The sequence below is a fragment of the Monodon monoceros genome, unplaced genomic scaffold (assembly GCF_005190385.1).
Source record: "Monodon monoceros isolate NGI ecotype Baffin Bay Population unplaced genomic scaffold, NGI_Narwhal_1 Super_Scaffold_4, whole genome shotgun sequence".
Lineage (NCBI taxonomy): Eukaryota > Metazoa > Chordata > Mammalia > Artiodactyla > Monodontidae > Monodon > Monodon monoceros.
In genome coordinates, this window is record NW_021703781.1 from 79,673,313 (window position 1) to 79,690,412 (window position 17,100).

General features: G+C 41.9%; 1 protein-coding gene across 1 annotated transcript in view; it reads right to left on the reverse strand.

The window, feature by feature from the left end:
- Positions 1-230: 230 nt before the first annotated feature.
- LOC114883373 overlaps positions 231-17,100 on the reverse strand; it is a 47,453-nt gene continuing 30,583 nt past the window's right edge. The window contains exons 3-6 of the mRNA XM_029201099.1: positions 16,579-16,780; positions 14,665-14,779; positions 981-1,051; positions 231-463 (exon numbers count right to left, since the gene is read on the reverse strand). Of these exons, the coding sequence (XP_029056932.1) occupies positions 425-463; positions 981-1,051; positions 14,665-14,779; positions 16,579-16,780 (427 nt within the window). The 3' untranslated portion in view covers positions 231-424. The remainder of the gene's footprint in view (positions 464-980; positions 1,052-14,664; positions 14,780-16,578; positions 16,781-17,100) is intronic.

Here is a 17,100-nt window from a genome sequence, read left to right on the forward strand (position 1 = left end):
ATGATCTGATGGGGTGCTTGGAGCAAACCTGTCATTTTTATGGGAGAGAAACTCAGAGAGCTCAGCCGTTGAGAGGAGGCCCCCCATGGCCTCATTTTTACACACCAGTATCGGCACAGAGGTATCCTTGAGTAGAAGCCATTGACTTTCTCTGTGCCTCGCTTACTGGATACAGTGACTGCTGCCCCTCCACTGCCCTCCCTTCCCCCCACCCCCAAACATTCATGTAGGCCAGGCTCAGCTGTGTGTGAGGTGTGGTGAGGAAGCCCTGCCCGCATGCAGCGGGAGATGTAGTGTCACAGCCGGACACGCGAAAGAAACAGGAAACAGCTTGGTGATGTTTGCACTGGGAAAGCCTTCCATGGATCTCACAGGTTAAGCCCAGTTCTCTCAGCCACATAAAAATCAGCATCCATTTCATCTGTCACGGTCCACATCTGTGTGCTCTCATTGGCCACTGTACCTGGAAACATAAATTCACAAACATCAATATTCAAACCTGTATCAATATTTACTTGAATCGTTTTACCCGTAACAAGCACTGTGCCTAGTGGCCACGACTAAGCAGCTAACATTGCGAGTGTGAGGATTGCAGGTGGGGACTTAGCTGCCCCCAAATAGCACAGGCTAGTCCAAGGTGCTGGAGGCGCAGGGGCCCCGTCACGGCAACTTGGCCGAGGTGAAACTCGGCCACTGAACCCAGAAGTCAGAACTTGATCGTGGGCATTTTCAGAGCACAAATAGTTTCAGGGATTGTTTGTTTTATTTGCAGGTCTCTCATTCTGGTGTGAAACGTGTCTCTACATGGATTTCTCCTACGAGAAGCTCCTGGAGTCAGGACCGTCCCCGTCTTCTGGTTTATTAGTTCTTAGCACAGAGCTGGCACAACGAGGGGGCTCAGCAAATACTTCCTGAATTAATACAGATGTGATTCTGTTTTAGAGACTCTGTATCATGGGAAGATTCAAACACACCCACACCTTGATAGAATGGAAGATGGAAACCGCTCTCCTGCTCAGAACATTGCTGTTCGTCCATCTCTCTTCCTGTCCTGCAGGGGAAAAAAAATATGTTAGTTAAAACGGCACCTGACTTGGTCAAATATGCCATGATGCTTGAGGACACCTTTGCTCTTGCCTCCCACTGGAGTAACCTGGGCGAGAGTAACAAAGAAAACAACAACACACTGTCCACGTCGGACAGCCATGAAAAGGGCCCCTTGTGGGAGGTGGGGGCAGGGGAAGTGAGGACCCTCACGGTCGAGTCCCCCCTGGGAAGCAGTGAACAACCGCCCACAGGGCTATAAGCCAGGCCAGGGATGATGGGAACTGGCTTCCCAATGCCCTTCCTGCCTGGGATGTTGATTTCACATTGAGACCCACTCCTCCAAATTGTGGAGATGGACTTGGGGCTCTCGGGGCAGAAGACTTGCCCAAGGGACTTGTGAACGGAAGCAATCAGATGCCCCTTCCCAAGACATCTCTGCCCCTACCTGGCCCTCCACTGTCGGAGTCTAAAGGAACACGATGGATGCTTCTGTCTTAAAATCATTCCTGGGGAAATCCCAGGGTGGGAAGCCCTCTGGCCAGGAGGCGAAGTTTTCAGTGAAAGGTGTGAGGACGGCAGAGGGTTCCCTCATCAGCTGTCCCGACCCCGCAAGCTCTGGGGCCACCAGAAATGCAGCCGTGGGGTGAGAGGTCGCACTCAGAGATGGAAAGTTGGAGCAAGGAAGTGGCAGCTGCCCTCCCAGGGACTGAGCAGGTCTGAATCACAGAATCCCGTCAAGCCCACAGTAAAGAGCACCCTTTTGCCTTGTGGTGGAACAAAGGAATCATGTACAAGTGCGAGGGCACCTGCCCGGTAGCTTGGGGCTGGCAGGGTGTCTCGGCTGGCCTTGGCCGTGGGGCGTGGTAATTATAAATTACAAGGTATTGAGTAGAGTTCCCTGTGCTGTACAGTAGGTCCTTGTTGCTCATCTATTTTATATATAGTCATGTGTATCTGTTAATCTCAAACTCCTAATTTATCCCTCCCCCGCTTTCCCCTTTGGTAACCATAAGTTCACTTTCTATATCTGTGAGCCTGTTTCTGTCTTGTAAATAGCTTCATTTGTGTCATGTTTTAGATCCCACACATAAGTGATATCGTGATATTTGTCTTTATCTGTCTGACTTACTTCACTTGGTATGACAATCTCTAGGTGCATTCATGTTGCTGCAAATTTCACTCTTTCTTTATGGCTGAGTAATATTCCATAGTGTGTATATGTATGTATATACTACATCTTCTTTATCCATTCATCTGTTGATGGACACTTAGGCTGCTTCCATAACCTGGCTATTGTAAACAGTGCTGCAGTGAACATTGGGGTGCATGTGTCTTTTCAAATTAGAGTTTTCATTTTTTCCAGGAGTGGGATTGCTGGGTCATATGATAATTCTATTTTTAGTTTTTTAAGGAACCTCCATACTGTTCTGCATAGTGGCTGCACCAATTTACATTCCCACCGACGGTGTAAGAAGGTTCCCGTTTCTACACACCCTCCCCAGCATTTACTAGAGAAGACCTCTTACTAAAATCCAGGGTCTCCACTGTGCATATTCTAGGACGGGGCGACTGCCAAGGAGCAACACACAGGCAAGGAGACCCCTGCATATGATCACAGCAGACATAAACCTGAGGATATTTTCTATGCACACACTAACCATTTTGCTTGTCTACTAAGAGTTATCTCCTCAACCTGAAACAATGTATTTTTGTACCGCAAATTCTACTAAAGAGAAAACAAGCCATTTTTAAAAATGTAAATCATAACAGTTCTTTGCATTTAACTTTCAGAAGAGATTCCTAATGAATTCTTTCCAACCCTGCGTTCTAATCTCTGATCCAGTGCTGACAGGTGTGAGATAATACAGAAGTCCACTCCTCAGCCAGCTGGCCATGGCACAGCCCTGGTGCAGGGCTGGAATTCTAAAGATGTCCCCGAGATTTCTGTCCTCCGGTTGTTCAATCAAACCATAATCCAGGAACTGCTGGGAAGGAACTTGGCAGATGGAATTAAGGTTACCAGTCAGCCGACTTTAAAATTGGGAGATTATCCTGGACTCTCTGGACATGAGCCCTTAAGAGCAGATGAGGAAGGGAGAAGAGTCAGTGAGATGTAGCAGGAAAGGGAGCCAGAGGAGAGGCCAGAGAGAGTCAAAGCATGAGAGAAACTGGGCCTGCCATTGTCGGAGGGGCCACACAGAAAGCACAAGGAGGACACAGGCAGCCGCTATGAACAAAGACTGGACCCAGCTGTCAGCCAGCAAGGAAACAGGACTTCAGTCCTACAACCACAGGAACCGAATTTAGCCAAAGATCAGAATCATCTTGGATGAGGACCCCAAGCTCCCGATGAGAACACAGCCAGGCTGACAGCTTGATTTCAGCCTTGCAAGACCCCCAGCAGAGGACCCAACTGAGACCATCCAGGCAGCTGACCTTCAGAACTATAAGACGGTGAATGGTGCTGTTTTAAGCCACCAAACTGGTGGCAATTTGTTACCCCAACAACAGACAATGAAAACACCCACCTTTGAAGCCTGGAGGCAGATGCTCCTTGCTTACACTGTGTATCAGTCAGTTGTTGCCATGGTAATGCTGCTAACAGACCTTCCCCAATGCAGAGGCTTGAACAACAGCCATGCCCCTCACACATGCCCCTGCAGGGCAGCTGGCACAGCTGTGCTGATCTCGGCCTGGTGGGTTGTGTCTGGCCAACGGTGGCTTCACTACACAAGGCGAGAGCTGTGGACTCTCCCAGCAACTCTGCGGACAGGCTGGCTTTTTCCCCGGGGGCCCCTGGCTCCAGGGTGGCCACAGGCTGGAGCAGACCTGTTCTGAGGGGTGGAGGCCAGGTGGGCATCTCCAGTGCCTCGGAAGAAGGCTAACCCAGCCTCTGAGCCATAGAGTGTGGAGAAAATGCACATCAGTCCCATTGGGAAGCTATAGGTGATGGGGAGGAGGGTCAGGAGAAAAGAGCACATGGCACTCACCTCCCATCTGTCCCTCCTGTTGTATGGAGACCAGCTCCAACAGGCCTGTGGGTCTACCTCCCACCCCCCAGCACCTAGAACAGTGCCGTCAGCCTTCAACCATATACTTTCAATTTACCAGCCCCTGCTTAACATAAAAACCGAAAGCAGAGCCCACATTGGTCTGGGTTGGATCACATACATGATCATCCATAAACCAAGTACGGTGGCCCCAGGAGGATGGGGCTCTTTGATAGGCAGGCATCCATCCCAAAACTGCCTATTGAGGAGTGGTCCCATATGAAAGAATGCAGGGTGACAAAATGCATCCAACACAGCAACCATAGAAGCCAGAATGAAAATGGCAAAAAATTATTTCTAAGTGTTGAAAGAAAAGAACTGTCCATACAGAATCCTATATTCAGAAAACAATGTCCTTCAGGAATAAAAGGGAGATCAAGCCATTCTCAGATGAAAGACAACTAAGAGACTTTCTTGCTTGTATACCTACACCCCAAAAATGGCTGAAGGAAGTTCTTTAAACAATAAAGAAACAATAAGAGAAAGAGCTTTGGAACATACAAAGAGATAAACATAGAAACACAATAGTTAACTCAAAATGGAATTCAAAAAAAAGTGTTTAAGTCTCAGCAAGCGAAAGTCCAAATCCAGACAGCTTCACAGGTGAATTCTACAAAACATTTAAAAAAGAGTTAACACTGATCCTTCTTAAACGATCCCCAAAAAATTGAAGAGGAAGGAATGCTTCTGAACACATTCTACGAGGCCAGCATCACCCTGATACCAAAACTAGACAAAGACACCACAACAAAAGAAAATTACAGGCCAATATCACTGATGAACATAGACACAAAAATCCTCAACAAAATATTAGCAAACTGAATTCAAAAATACATTGAAAGGATCATACCCATGCTCAGGTAGGATTTGTCCTAGAGATGCAAAGATGGTTCAGTATATCCACAAAGCAGTCAACGTGACACACCACATTCACAAGTTGAAGAATAAAATCATCTGATCATCTCAATAGATGCATAAAAAGCTTTAGACACCACAATTCAACATCCACTTATCATAAAAACTCTCAACAAAGTGGACATAGAGGGAACATACCTCAACATAAAAAAGCCCACATATGACCAACCTACAGCCAACATCATACTCAACTGTGAAAATCTGAAAGCATTTCCTCTAAGATCAGGAACAATACAAGTATGCCCACTCTCAACACTTTTATTTGACATAGCGTTGGAATTCCTAGCCACGGTAATCAGGCAAGAAAAGAAATAAAAGAAGTACAAATTTGAAAAAAGAAGTAAAACTGTCACTGTTTGCAGATGACATGATACTATATATAGAAAATTCTAAAGACACTACCAAAAAAATTTAGAATTAATAAATGAATTCAGCAAAGTTGCAGGATACAAAATTAATACACAGAAATTTGTTGCATTTTTATACACTAATAATGAACTATCAGAAAGAGAAATTAAGAAAAAATCTCATTTACATTTGCATCAAAAAGAATAAAATATGTCAGAGTAAATCTAACCAAAGAGGTAAAGGACTCTGAAAACTATAAGACACTGATGAAAGAAATTGAAGATGACACAAATGGAAAGATATACCATGCTCATGGATTGAAAGAATATTGTTAAAATAACCACATTACCCAAGGCAATCTACAGATTCAAAGCAATCCCTATCAAAATACCAATGGCAATTTTCACAGAACTAGAACAAATAATTCTAAAATTTATATGAAAACACAAAAGACCCCAAATAGCCAAAGCAGTCTTGAGAAAGAAGAACAAAGCTGGAGGTATCATAGTCCCTTCCTGATCTCAAACTATACTACAAAGCTACAGTAATCAAAACCGTATAACCGGCACAAAAACAAACACACAGATCAATGGTACAGAATAGACAGCCCAGAAATAAACCCACGCAATTATGGTCAATTAATCTACAACAAAGGAGGTAAAAATATACAGTGAAGAAAAGATAGTCTCTTCAATAAATGGCACCGGGAAAACCGGATAGCTACATGCAAAAGAATCAAATTGGACTACTTTCTCACACCATATACAAAAATAAACTCAAAATAGATTAAAGACTTAAACGTAAGACCTAAAACCATAAAACTCCTAGAAGAAAACATAGGCAGTATGCTCTTTGACATGGATCTTAGCAATAATTTTTTGGATCTGTCTCTACAGGCAAGGGAACAAAATCAAAAATAAACAAATGAGACTAAACTAAAAAGCTTTTTCACAGGGAAGGAAACAACCAGCAAAACAAAAAGGCAGCCCACTGAATGGGAGAAGATATTTGTAAACAATATATCCAATAAGGGGTTAATATACAAAATTACAACGAACTCATACAACTGAACATCAAAAAACACAACCTGATTAAAAAATGGGCAGAGGATCTGAATAGACATTTTTCCAAAGAAGACATACAGATGGCCAACCAACACGTGAAAAGATGCTCAACATCTCTAATTATCAGGGAAATGCAAATCAAAACCACGTTGCAATACCACCTCACACCTCTCAGAGTGGCTATTGTCAAAAACACAACAAAACGGCAAGTGCTGGAGAGGATGTAGAGAAAAGGGAACACTTGTGCACTGCTGGTGGAAATGTAAATTTGTGCAACCACTAGGGAAAACAGTATGGAGTTTCCTCAAAAAATTAAAACTAGAACTTCCATGTGATCCAGCAATTTTACTACTGGGTATTTACCAGAAGAAAACAAAAACACTAATTCAAAAAGATATATGCACACCAATGTTCACGGCAGCATTATTTACAATAGCCAAGAGATGAAATCAACATAAGTGTCCTCTGGTAGATGAATGGATAAAGAAGATGTGGAGTGTGTGTGTGTGTGTGTGTGTGTGTGTGTGTGTGTGTATACATATATATGTTTACACATACATATATATGTACATACGCACACACAATGGAATATTGCTTGATCATAAAAAATGAAATATTGTCATTTGCAGCAAATGGATGGATTTAGAGGGTATTATGTTAAATGAAATAAGTCAGACAGAGAAAGAAAATTCCATAGGATCTCTTGTGTATGTGGAATCTAAAATACAAAACAAAATTAAAACAGACTCATAGATACAGAGAACAAAAAGGTGGTTGTCAGAGGGGAGAGAAGTGGGGAGGGCAAAATAGGTGAAAGAGGTACAAACTTCCAGTTATAAATAAGCCACAAGGATGTAATATACAGCATATTACATAAGTAATATGGTCAATAATACGGTCAATAGTATTGTAATATTGTAACAATTTTGTATGAGGACAGTTACTTGATTTACCATGGTGATCATTTCATGATGTATGCAAATGTCAAATCGCTATGCAGTACACCTGAAACTAACATAATATTGTACATCAACTGTATTTCAATAAAAAATAAAAATTAATTAACCTAATAATTTAAAGTGTTTAAGTAACCCACAGAAAGACAGGTAAAATAAAAAGCAGAGGGAATACACTTAAAACAAAAAGAAAATGGCAAACCTAAGCCCTAACATATCAAAAAACTACATTAAATGTAAATAGTCTAAATACTCCATTAAAAAGGCAGAGATTAGAAAACATGATTCAACAATATATTCAATATACTCAACAATATACAGTCTACAGGAAACTCACTTCAAATATAATGCTATAGGCAGGTTGAAAACAAAGAGATGGAAAAAGATATATTGTGTGAACATTAATCAAAAAGAAAGGGGTACTGCCTGTATTAATATCAGAAAAAGTATACTTTAGAGCAAAGAAAATCACCAGAGACAGAGAATGACATTATATAATGATAAAAGAAGACATAGCAATTGATAAAAGAAAACACAGCAATGCTAAATGTGTTTGTACCACAGAAACAGCTACAAAACATGTGAAGCAGAGACCGACAGAATTGAAAGAAGAAGTAGACAAATCTATAATTATACATGGAGCTTCTCTGTGATGGATAGAACATATTTACAAAAAATCAGCAGACATAGAAGAACTCAACCACACCATCAACCAACAACTCAATCCAATTAGGATCTAATTGACATTTATAGAACATGCCTCTCAACAACGGCATTATACACATTCTTTCCAAGTATCCATGAAACATATAACAGTATTGACCATACAACCTAGGACATAAGACAGATCTCAACAAATTTAAAAGAATCAAAATCATACAGAGTGTGTTGTCTGACCACAATAGAATAAAACTAATATTCAGTAAGAAAAAAAATCTTCAAACACTTAGAAACTAAGCAAGGCACTTCTAAATAATCCCATGAGCCAAAGAAGAAATCCTTAGTGAAATAAAAAAATAAATCCATTGAACTAAATAAAAAGACATATCAAAATGATGGAGCACAGCTAAAGCAGTGCTGAGGGAAAAATGTAGAGCATTAAATGCATTCATTAGAAAAGATGCTGAACCAAGTAGACATTCACAGGCAAACGTGAACCTCCACCAAAGTCTCAAACCTTATACAAAGAGTAATTCAAAATGGATCATGGACTTAAATGAAAAATTACAAAACTTTTTGAAACAAACATGGGAGAAAATCTTGGGAATTTAGAGTAGTAAAACAGTTCTCAGACTTGTAACAAAAACACAAGCCAAAAATAGAAAAAAAATGGATAAATTGGATTTAATCAAAATATGTTGGGACGAGCCTCTTAGATAGCCTCATCTGCCAGAGGGCAGACAGCAGAAGCAAGAAGAACTATAATCCTGCAACCTGTGGAAGGAAAACCACAATCACAGAAAGATAGACAAAATGGAAAGGCAGAGGACTATGTCCCAGATGAAGGAACAAGGTAAAACCCCAGAAAAACAACTAAATGAAGTGGAGATAGGCAACCTTCCAGAAAAAGAATTCAGAATAATGATAGTGAAGATGATCCAGGACCTTGGAAAAAGAATGGAGGCAAAGATCGAGAAGATGCAAGAGATGTTTAACAAAGACCTGGAAGAATTAAAGAACAAACACCTAGAGGAATTAAAGAACAAACAGAGATGAACAATACAATAACTGAAGTGAAAAATACACTAGAAGGAATCAATAGCAGAATAACTGAGGCAGGAGAACAGATAAGTGACCTGGAAGACAGAATGGTGGACATCACTGCCACAGAACAGAATAAGGAAAAAAGAATGAAAAGAAATGAAGACAGCCTAAGAGACCTCAGGGACAACATTAAACACACCAACATTCGCATTATAGGGGTCCCAGAAGGAGAAGAGAGAGAGAAAGGACCCAAGAAAATATTTGAAGAGATTATAGTCGAAAATTTCCCTAACATGGGAAAGGAAATAGCCACCCAAGTCCAGGAAGTGCAGAGAGTCCCAGGCAGGATAAACCCAAGGAGAAACATGTCAAGACACACAGTAATCAAATTGACAAAAATTAAAGACAAAGAAAAATTATTGAATGCAACAAGGGAAAAATGACAAATAACATACAAGGGATCTCCCATAAGGTTAACAGCTGATTTCTCAGCAGAAACTCTACAAGCCAGAAGGGAGTGGCAAAACATATTTAAAGTGATGAAAGGGAAGAACCTTCAACCAAGATTACTCTACCCAGCAAGGATCTCACTCATATTTGATGGAGAAATCAACAGCTTTACAAACAAGCAAAAGCTAAGAGAATTCACCACCACCAAACCAGCTCTACAACAAATGCTAAAGGGACTTCTCTAAGTGGGAAACACAAAAGAAGAAAACGATCTACAAAAACAAACCCCCCCCCAAAAAAAAAACAAACCCAAAACAATTAAGAAAATGGTAATAGGAACATACATGTCAATAATTACCTTAAATGTGAATGGATTAAACACTCCAACGAAAAGACACAAACTGGCTGAATGTATACAAAAACAAGACCCATATATATGCTGTCTACAAGAGACCCACTTCAGACCTAGGGACACATACAGATTGAAAGTGAAGGGATGGAAAAAGATATTCCATGCAAATTGAAATCAAAAGAAAGCTGGAGTAGTGATACTCATATCAGATAAAATAGACTTTAAATTAAAGAATGTTGCAAGAGACAAGGAAGGACACTACATAATGATCAAGGGATCAATCCAAGAAGAAGATATAACAGTTGTAAATATATATTCACCCAGCATAGGAGCACCTCAATACATAAGGCAAATGCTAACAGCTATAAAAGAGGAAACTGACAGTAATACAGTAATAGTGAGGGACTTTAACACCTCACTTTCACCAATGGACGGATCATCCAGACAGAAAATTAATAAAGAAACACAAGCTTTAAATGACACAATAGACCAGATAGATTTAATTGATCTTTATAGGACATTCCATCTGAAAACAGCAGACTGTACTTTCTTCTCAAGCACTCACGGAACATTCTCCAGGATAGATCACATCTTGGGTCACAAATCAAGCCTTGGTAAATTTAAGAAACTTGAAATCATATCAAGCATCTTTTCTGACCACAATGCTATGAGATTAGAAGTCAATTACAGGGAAAAAAATGTAAAAAACACAAACATATGGAGGCTAAACAATGCACTACTAAACAACCAAGAGATCACTGAAGAAATCAAAAAGGAAATCAAAAAATACCTAGAGACAAATGACAATGAAAACACGACAATCCAAAAATTATGGGACACAGCAAAAGCCGTTCTAAGAGGGAAGTTTATAGCAATACAATCCTACCTCAAGAAACAAGAAAAATCTCAAGTCAACAATCTAACCTTACACCTAAAGGAAGTAGAGAAAGAAGAACAAACAAAACCCAAAGTTAGTAGAAGGAAAGAAATCATAAAGGTCAGAGCAGAAATAAATGAAATACAAACAAAGAAAACAATAGCAAAGATAAAACTAAATAAAAATAAAACTAAAAGCTGGTGCTTTGAGAAGATAAACAAGATTGATAAACCTTTAGCCAGGCGCATCAAGAAAAAGAGGGAGAGGACTCAAATCAATAAAATTAGAAATGAAAAAGGAGAAGTTTCAATGGACACCACAGAAATACAAAGCATCATAAGAGACTACTATAAGCAACTGTATGCCAATAAAATGGACAACCTGGAAGAAATGGACCAATTCTTAGAAAGGTATAAACTTCCAAGACTGAACCAGGAAGAAACAGAAATTATGAACAGACCAATCACAAGTAATGAAATTGAAACTGTGATTAAAAACCTTCCAACAAACAAAAGTCCAGAACCAGATGGCTTCACAGATGAATTCTATCAAACATTTAGAGAAGAGCTAACACTCATCCTTCTCAAACTCTTCAAAAAATTGCAGAGGAAGGAACACTCCCAAACTGTTTCTACGAGGCCACCATCGCCCTGATACCAAAACCAGAAAAAGATACTACACAAAAAAAAGAAAATTAGAGACCAATATCACTGATGAATATAGATTCAAAAATCCTCAACAAAATACTAGAAAACAGAGCCCAACAACACATTAAAAGGATCATACACCATGATGAAGTGTGATTTATCCCAGGGATGCAAGGATTCTTCAATATATGAAAATCAATCAGTGTGATACACCATATTAACAAATTGAAGAATGAAAACCATATGATCATCTCAATAGATGCAGAAAAAGCTTTTGACAAAATTCAATACCCATTTATGATAAAAACTCTCCAGAAAGTGGGCATAGAGGGAACCTACCTCAACATAATAAAGGCCTTATACGACAAACCCACAGCAAATATCATTCTCAATGGTGAAAAACTGAAACCATTTCCTCTAAGATCAGGAAGAGACAAGGATGTCCACTCTCACCACTATTATTCAACATAGTTTTGGAAGTCCTAGCCACAGCAATCAGAGAAGAAAAAGAAATAAAAGGAATACCAATTGGAAAGAAGAAGTACAACTGTCACTGTTTGCAGATGACATGATACTATACATAGAAAATCCTAAAGATGCCACCAGAAAACTACTAGAGCTAATCAATGAGCTTGGTAAAGTTGCAGGATACAAAATTTATGCACAGAAATCTCTTGCATTCCTATACACTAACAACGAAAGATCAGAAAAAGAAATTAAGGAAACAATCCCATTCACCATTGCAACAAAAAGAATAAAATACCTAGGAATAAACCTACCTAAGGAGGTAAAAGACCTGTACTCAGAAAACTATAATACACTGATGAAAGAAATCAAAGATGACACAAACAGATAAAGAGATATACCATGTTCTTGGATTGGAAAAATCAATATTGTGAAAATGACTATACTACCCAAAGCAATCTACAGATTCAATGCAATCCCTATCAAGCTACCAGTGGCATTTTTTACAGAACTAGAAAAAACCTTAAAATTTGTATGGAGACACAAAAGACCCCAAATAGCCAAAGCAATCTTGAGAAAAAAAAAAAAGCTGGAGCTGGAGGAATCAGACTCCCTGACTTCAGACTATACTACAAAGCTACAGTAATCAAGACAATATGGTATTGGCACAAAAACAGAAATATAGATCAATGGAACAGGATAGAAAGCCCAGAGATAACCCCACGCACGTATGGTCAACTAATCTATGACAAGCATATACAATGGAGAAAAGACAGTCTCTTCAATAAGCAGTGCTGGGAAAACTGGACAGCTACTTGTAAAAGAATGAAATTAGAACACTGCCTAACACCATACACAAAAATAAACTCAAGATGAATTAGAGACCTAAATGTAAGACCGGACGCTATAAAACTCTTACAGGAAAACATAGGAAGAACACTCTTTGACATAAATCACAGCAAGATCTTTTTTGACCCACCTCCTAGAGTAATGGAAATAAAAACAAAAATAAACAAATGGGACCTAATGAAACTTAAAAGCTTTTGCACAGCAAAGGAAACTATAAACAAGACAAAAAGACAACCCTCAGAATGAGGGAAAATATTTGCAAACAAATCAATGTACAAAGGATTAATATCCAAAATACATAAACAGCTCATGCAGCTCAATATCAAAAAAACAAACAATCCAATCCAGAAATGTGCAGAAGACCTAAATAGACATTTCTCCAAAGAAGATATACAGATTGCCAACAAACACATGAAAGGATGCTCAACATCACTAATCATTAGAGAAATGCAAATCAAAACCACAATGAGGTATCACCTCACACCAGTCAGAATGGGCATCATCGGAAAATCTACAAACAACAAATGCTGGAGAGGGTGTGGAGAAAAGGGAACCCTCTTGCACTGTTGGTGGGAATGTAAATTGATACAGCCACTATGGAGAACAGTATGGAGGTTCCTTAAAAAACAAAAAATAGAATTACCATATGACCCAGCAATCCCACCACTGGGCATATACCCAGAGAAAACCATAATTCAAAAAGACACATGGGGCTTTCCTGGTGCCGATGCAGGGGACACAGGTTTGTGCCCCGGTCCGGGAGGATCCCACATGCCATGGAGTGGCTGGGCCCGTGAGCCATGGCTGCTGAGCCTGCGTGTCCAGAGCCTGTGCTCCACAATCGGAGAGGCCACAACAGTGAGAGGCCTGCATACCGCAAAAAAAAAAAAAAGACTCATGTACCACAATGTTCATTGCAGATCTATTTACAACAGCCAGGTCATGGAAGCAACCTAAATGTCCACAGACAGACGAATGGATCAAGAAGATGTGGTACATATATACAATGGAATATTACTCAGCCATATAAAGGAATGAAATTGGGTCATTTGTAGAGACATGGATGGACCTAGAGATTTTGTCATACAGAGTGAAGTAAGTCAGAAAGAGAAATACAAATATCGCATATTAATGCATATGTGTGGAATCTAGAAAAATGGTACAGACGAACCAGTTTGCAAGGCAGAAATAGAGACACAGATGTAGAGAACAAACGTGTGGACTCCAAGGGGCAAAAGCAGGGGTGGGGAGTGGAATGAATTGGGAGATTGGGATTGACATATATACACTAACATGTATAAAATAGATAACAAATAAGAACTTGCTGTACAGCACAGGTAACTCCACTTTGCTGTACAGTAGAAACTAACACAACATTGTAAAACAACTGTACCCCAAGGAAAAAATTAATTAATTAAATTAAATTTTAAAATTAATCAATTAATTAAATATGTTGGGAAAGGAAGTCTCCCACTTATAGTCTTTCCATCCCCCACTCAGCCGCGTAAGAATGGGCCTTGGGCCTGGACAACTCCTCATCAAGAGATAAAGGGCCCATGCAGCCCTGCTGGACTTGCCGGACTCAGTGTGCGCTCCTCTGCTCTGCTTAGCTACACGCATCGCACAGCACCTGGCCAACCCCTCTGCTGTATCTGTCCCCTGCGGGGGGGGGGGGGGGGCAGTGTTCTTCCGATGCAGCGCAAGAGGGCTGCGTGCAACCAATGGCCCTGCAGCAGCTGCCGGGAGGAGCCCACTGGCGTGGAGACCGATGCCCACTCTTGAAGCAGAACCGGCTAAGTCTCTTCTCTGCGTCAGGAGAGACTTGTTCCATGCAGTGCTTGTTTGTGTTGTTTCCCTTGGTACCTCTGATACTAACATGCACTGGGCAGGAGTGCAAATTGCTTGACACAATTTTTTTTAAACTTCGTTTAAGCACTCACCTATTGAAGTCGGCATCTGGGCTGATTCCTGGTTTAGGCTGTTACGAATAAAGCTGCTACCAACATTCATGTACAGGGTTTCGTGTGAACATAAGATGTTGCTCTGCAAAAGATCCTGGGAAGAAGATGAAAAGACAAGTCACAGACCAGGAGAAAATATTTGTAAATTGAAAATCTGACAAAGGATTAGTATCTAGAACATATAAAGAATTCTCAAAACTCAACAGTAAAAACACAAAAAATCTAATAAGAAGGTAAGTTAAAGACATGAAGAAACATTTCATTAAAGAGTGTCTACAGATGGCAAATCATCACATGAAAAAGATGTAAAACGCCATTGTCATTAGAGAAATGCAAATTAAAACCAATGAAATACCATAACTTCCTATCAAAATGGCTAAAATGAAAAATAGTAACGCATCAAATCCTGGTGTGGATGTGGGGAAACCGAATCCCTCACACATAGCCAGGGATGGGAAGGTAACGTGGTGCAGCCGTTTGGGAAGACAGCTCGGTGGTTTCTTCAGAAACTGAACACGCAACCACTATACAAGCTAGCAACTGCACCCTGGGCCTTATCCCAGGGAAAGGGAAACTGACGTTCGCACAGAAACCTGAACACTAATGTTGGTAGCAGCTCTGTTCATAACAGCCAAAACCGGGGAACAGCCCAGATGACCTTCAACGGGTGGATGCTTAAAGCAGCTGCGGCCGTGCACACCATACAAAGCTACCCAGCCATGGAAAGGAGAGAAGAAGCCAAAGTTCACACACCATACGATTCCATGTATATGGTATTCTTGATGTGACAAAGTTATAGAATGAGGTGACATGTCAGTGGTTCCCAGGGGTAAGGAGGGGCGGGGGCAGGACAGAAGTGTGGCTCCTTGGGCTGGTGGGAACGCACTGTGCCCGGCCTCTATCGCCACGGGTTTCCTGGCAGTGATGCTCACCACAGTTGTGTAAGACGTCGTCATGAGGAGAGACCAGGTAGAGCGGACACAGGGTCTCTCTGCACTATTCTTTACAACTGCATGTGAACCTACACTGATCTCAACACAGAAAACCAAGTTAAAAGTCATAAGGATCAGTAATGTTTTCTGGGCACGTGCTGTGTGCCTTCCGGTCCCCATAGGAGCCCTGCAGGGTGGACGTCCTTGTTGTCCCATTTTAGATGAGGACACTAGGCTGAACAAGGACAGACCGCTCCCCCAGGGTCACCAGCCAGTGGTGTGGAAGCTGGGATTCTGGCACAGGGAGCTGGCCCAGCTCTTAGGACCCGCCCCCCTCCACCGCCTCTGCAGGCCCTTCAGTCTGGGCCCCATGAGGGATGTGCCCTCCCTCCCTCCCTGGCCGGGCTCCCGGGCCCTCTTTGTCTGAAAGGGCAGTGTCCACTGCACCCAGTGCTCCATGCCCTCCTCCCACCCGGGCAGAGCCGTTCCTGCCCACGCACATCACTCAGCACTGCTGGGCCAGCCCCCCTGGATGATCCTGGCCACAGGCACCACCTGGCCTGCACGTGGGACAGACCAGAGGACCAAGTCCCAGGAGGCAGCTTCAGCCAGTGGCAGTCTTCAGGGAGACACCCGCTTCCTGTGCAGGTGTGAGCTCTCAGGCCCGGTGGTCACTACACACTCAGGCCTCCTGTGCTGACGCCCTGCTGTTCCCGCCTGGCTTCCCCACTCCCCTATGCTGTATCCCAGGTAAACCCCTGTCCCCATCCATTCTCGGGAGGCCCACCCGGAGATGTGCTCCCAGGAGATTCTGTGCCTCATCCACGTCCAGCAGCCCCTAGTCTGGAAGGCTCCCGCGTGAGTGGGGGCGGCTGCCACACATCACCACAAACTGGGTGGCTTAAAACAACAGGAATTTGTTCCCTTACAGTTTGGGAGGCCAGAAGTAGGAAATCAGTACCACCGGGCTGAAGTCAGCTGTCAGCAGGGCCGAGCTCCCTCTGGAATCACGAGGGGAAAATCCATTATCCGTTCCTCGCTTCTCCCAGCTCCTGGAGGCTGCCGGCTTCGCTGGCTCGTGGCCGCATCCCTCTAAATCTCTGCAGGTGTGGTCAGATGGCTTCTCCTGTTCTGTCTGCAAAATATCTCCTTCCGCCTCCTTCCTGTATGGAGATGTGATTGCATTTAGGGCTCACCTGGACCATCCAGGCTAAGCTCCCCATTTCCAGATCTTTAATTTAAACCTGTGCAAACACACTTCTTCCTTATAAGATACAATTACAGGATCCAGGGGTTGGGACCTGACATCTCTGGAGCAGCCTTTAGTCAGCCTGACACACTCCCAGTCCATAGCTCTGGCCAGACTCCCTCATCCCCTTTGGACATTTGTCCTGTCTTAATCTGAACTCATCTGTCCCATCCTAAACCGGAACCGCCATAGACATTTTAGCCATGGCTGAACCACTGGTTCTGTCCTCCAGGC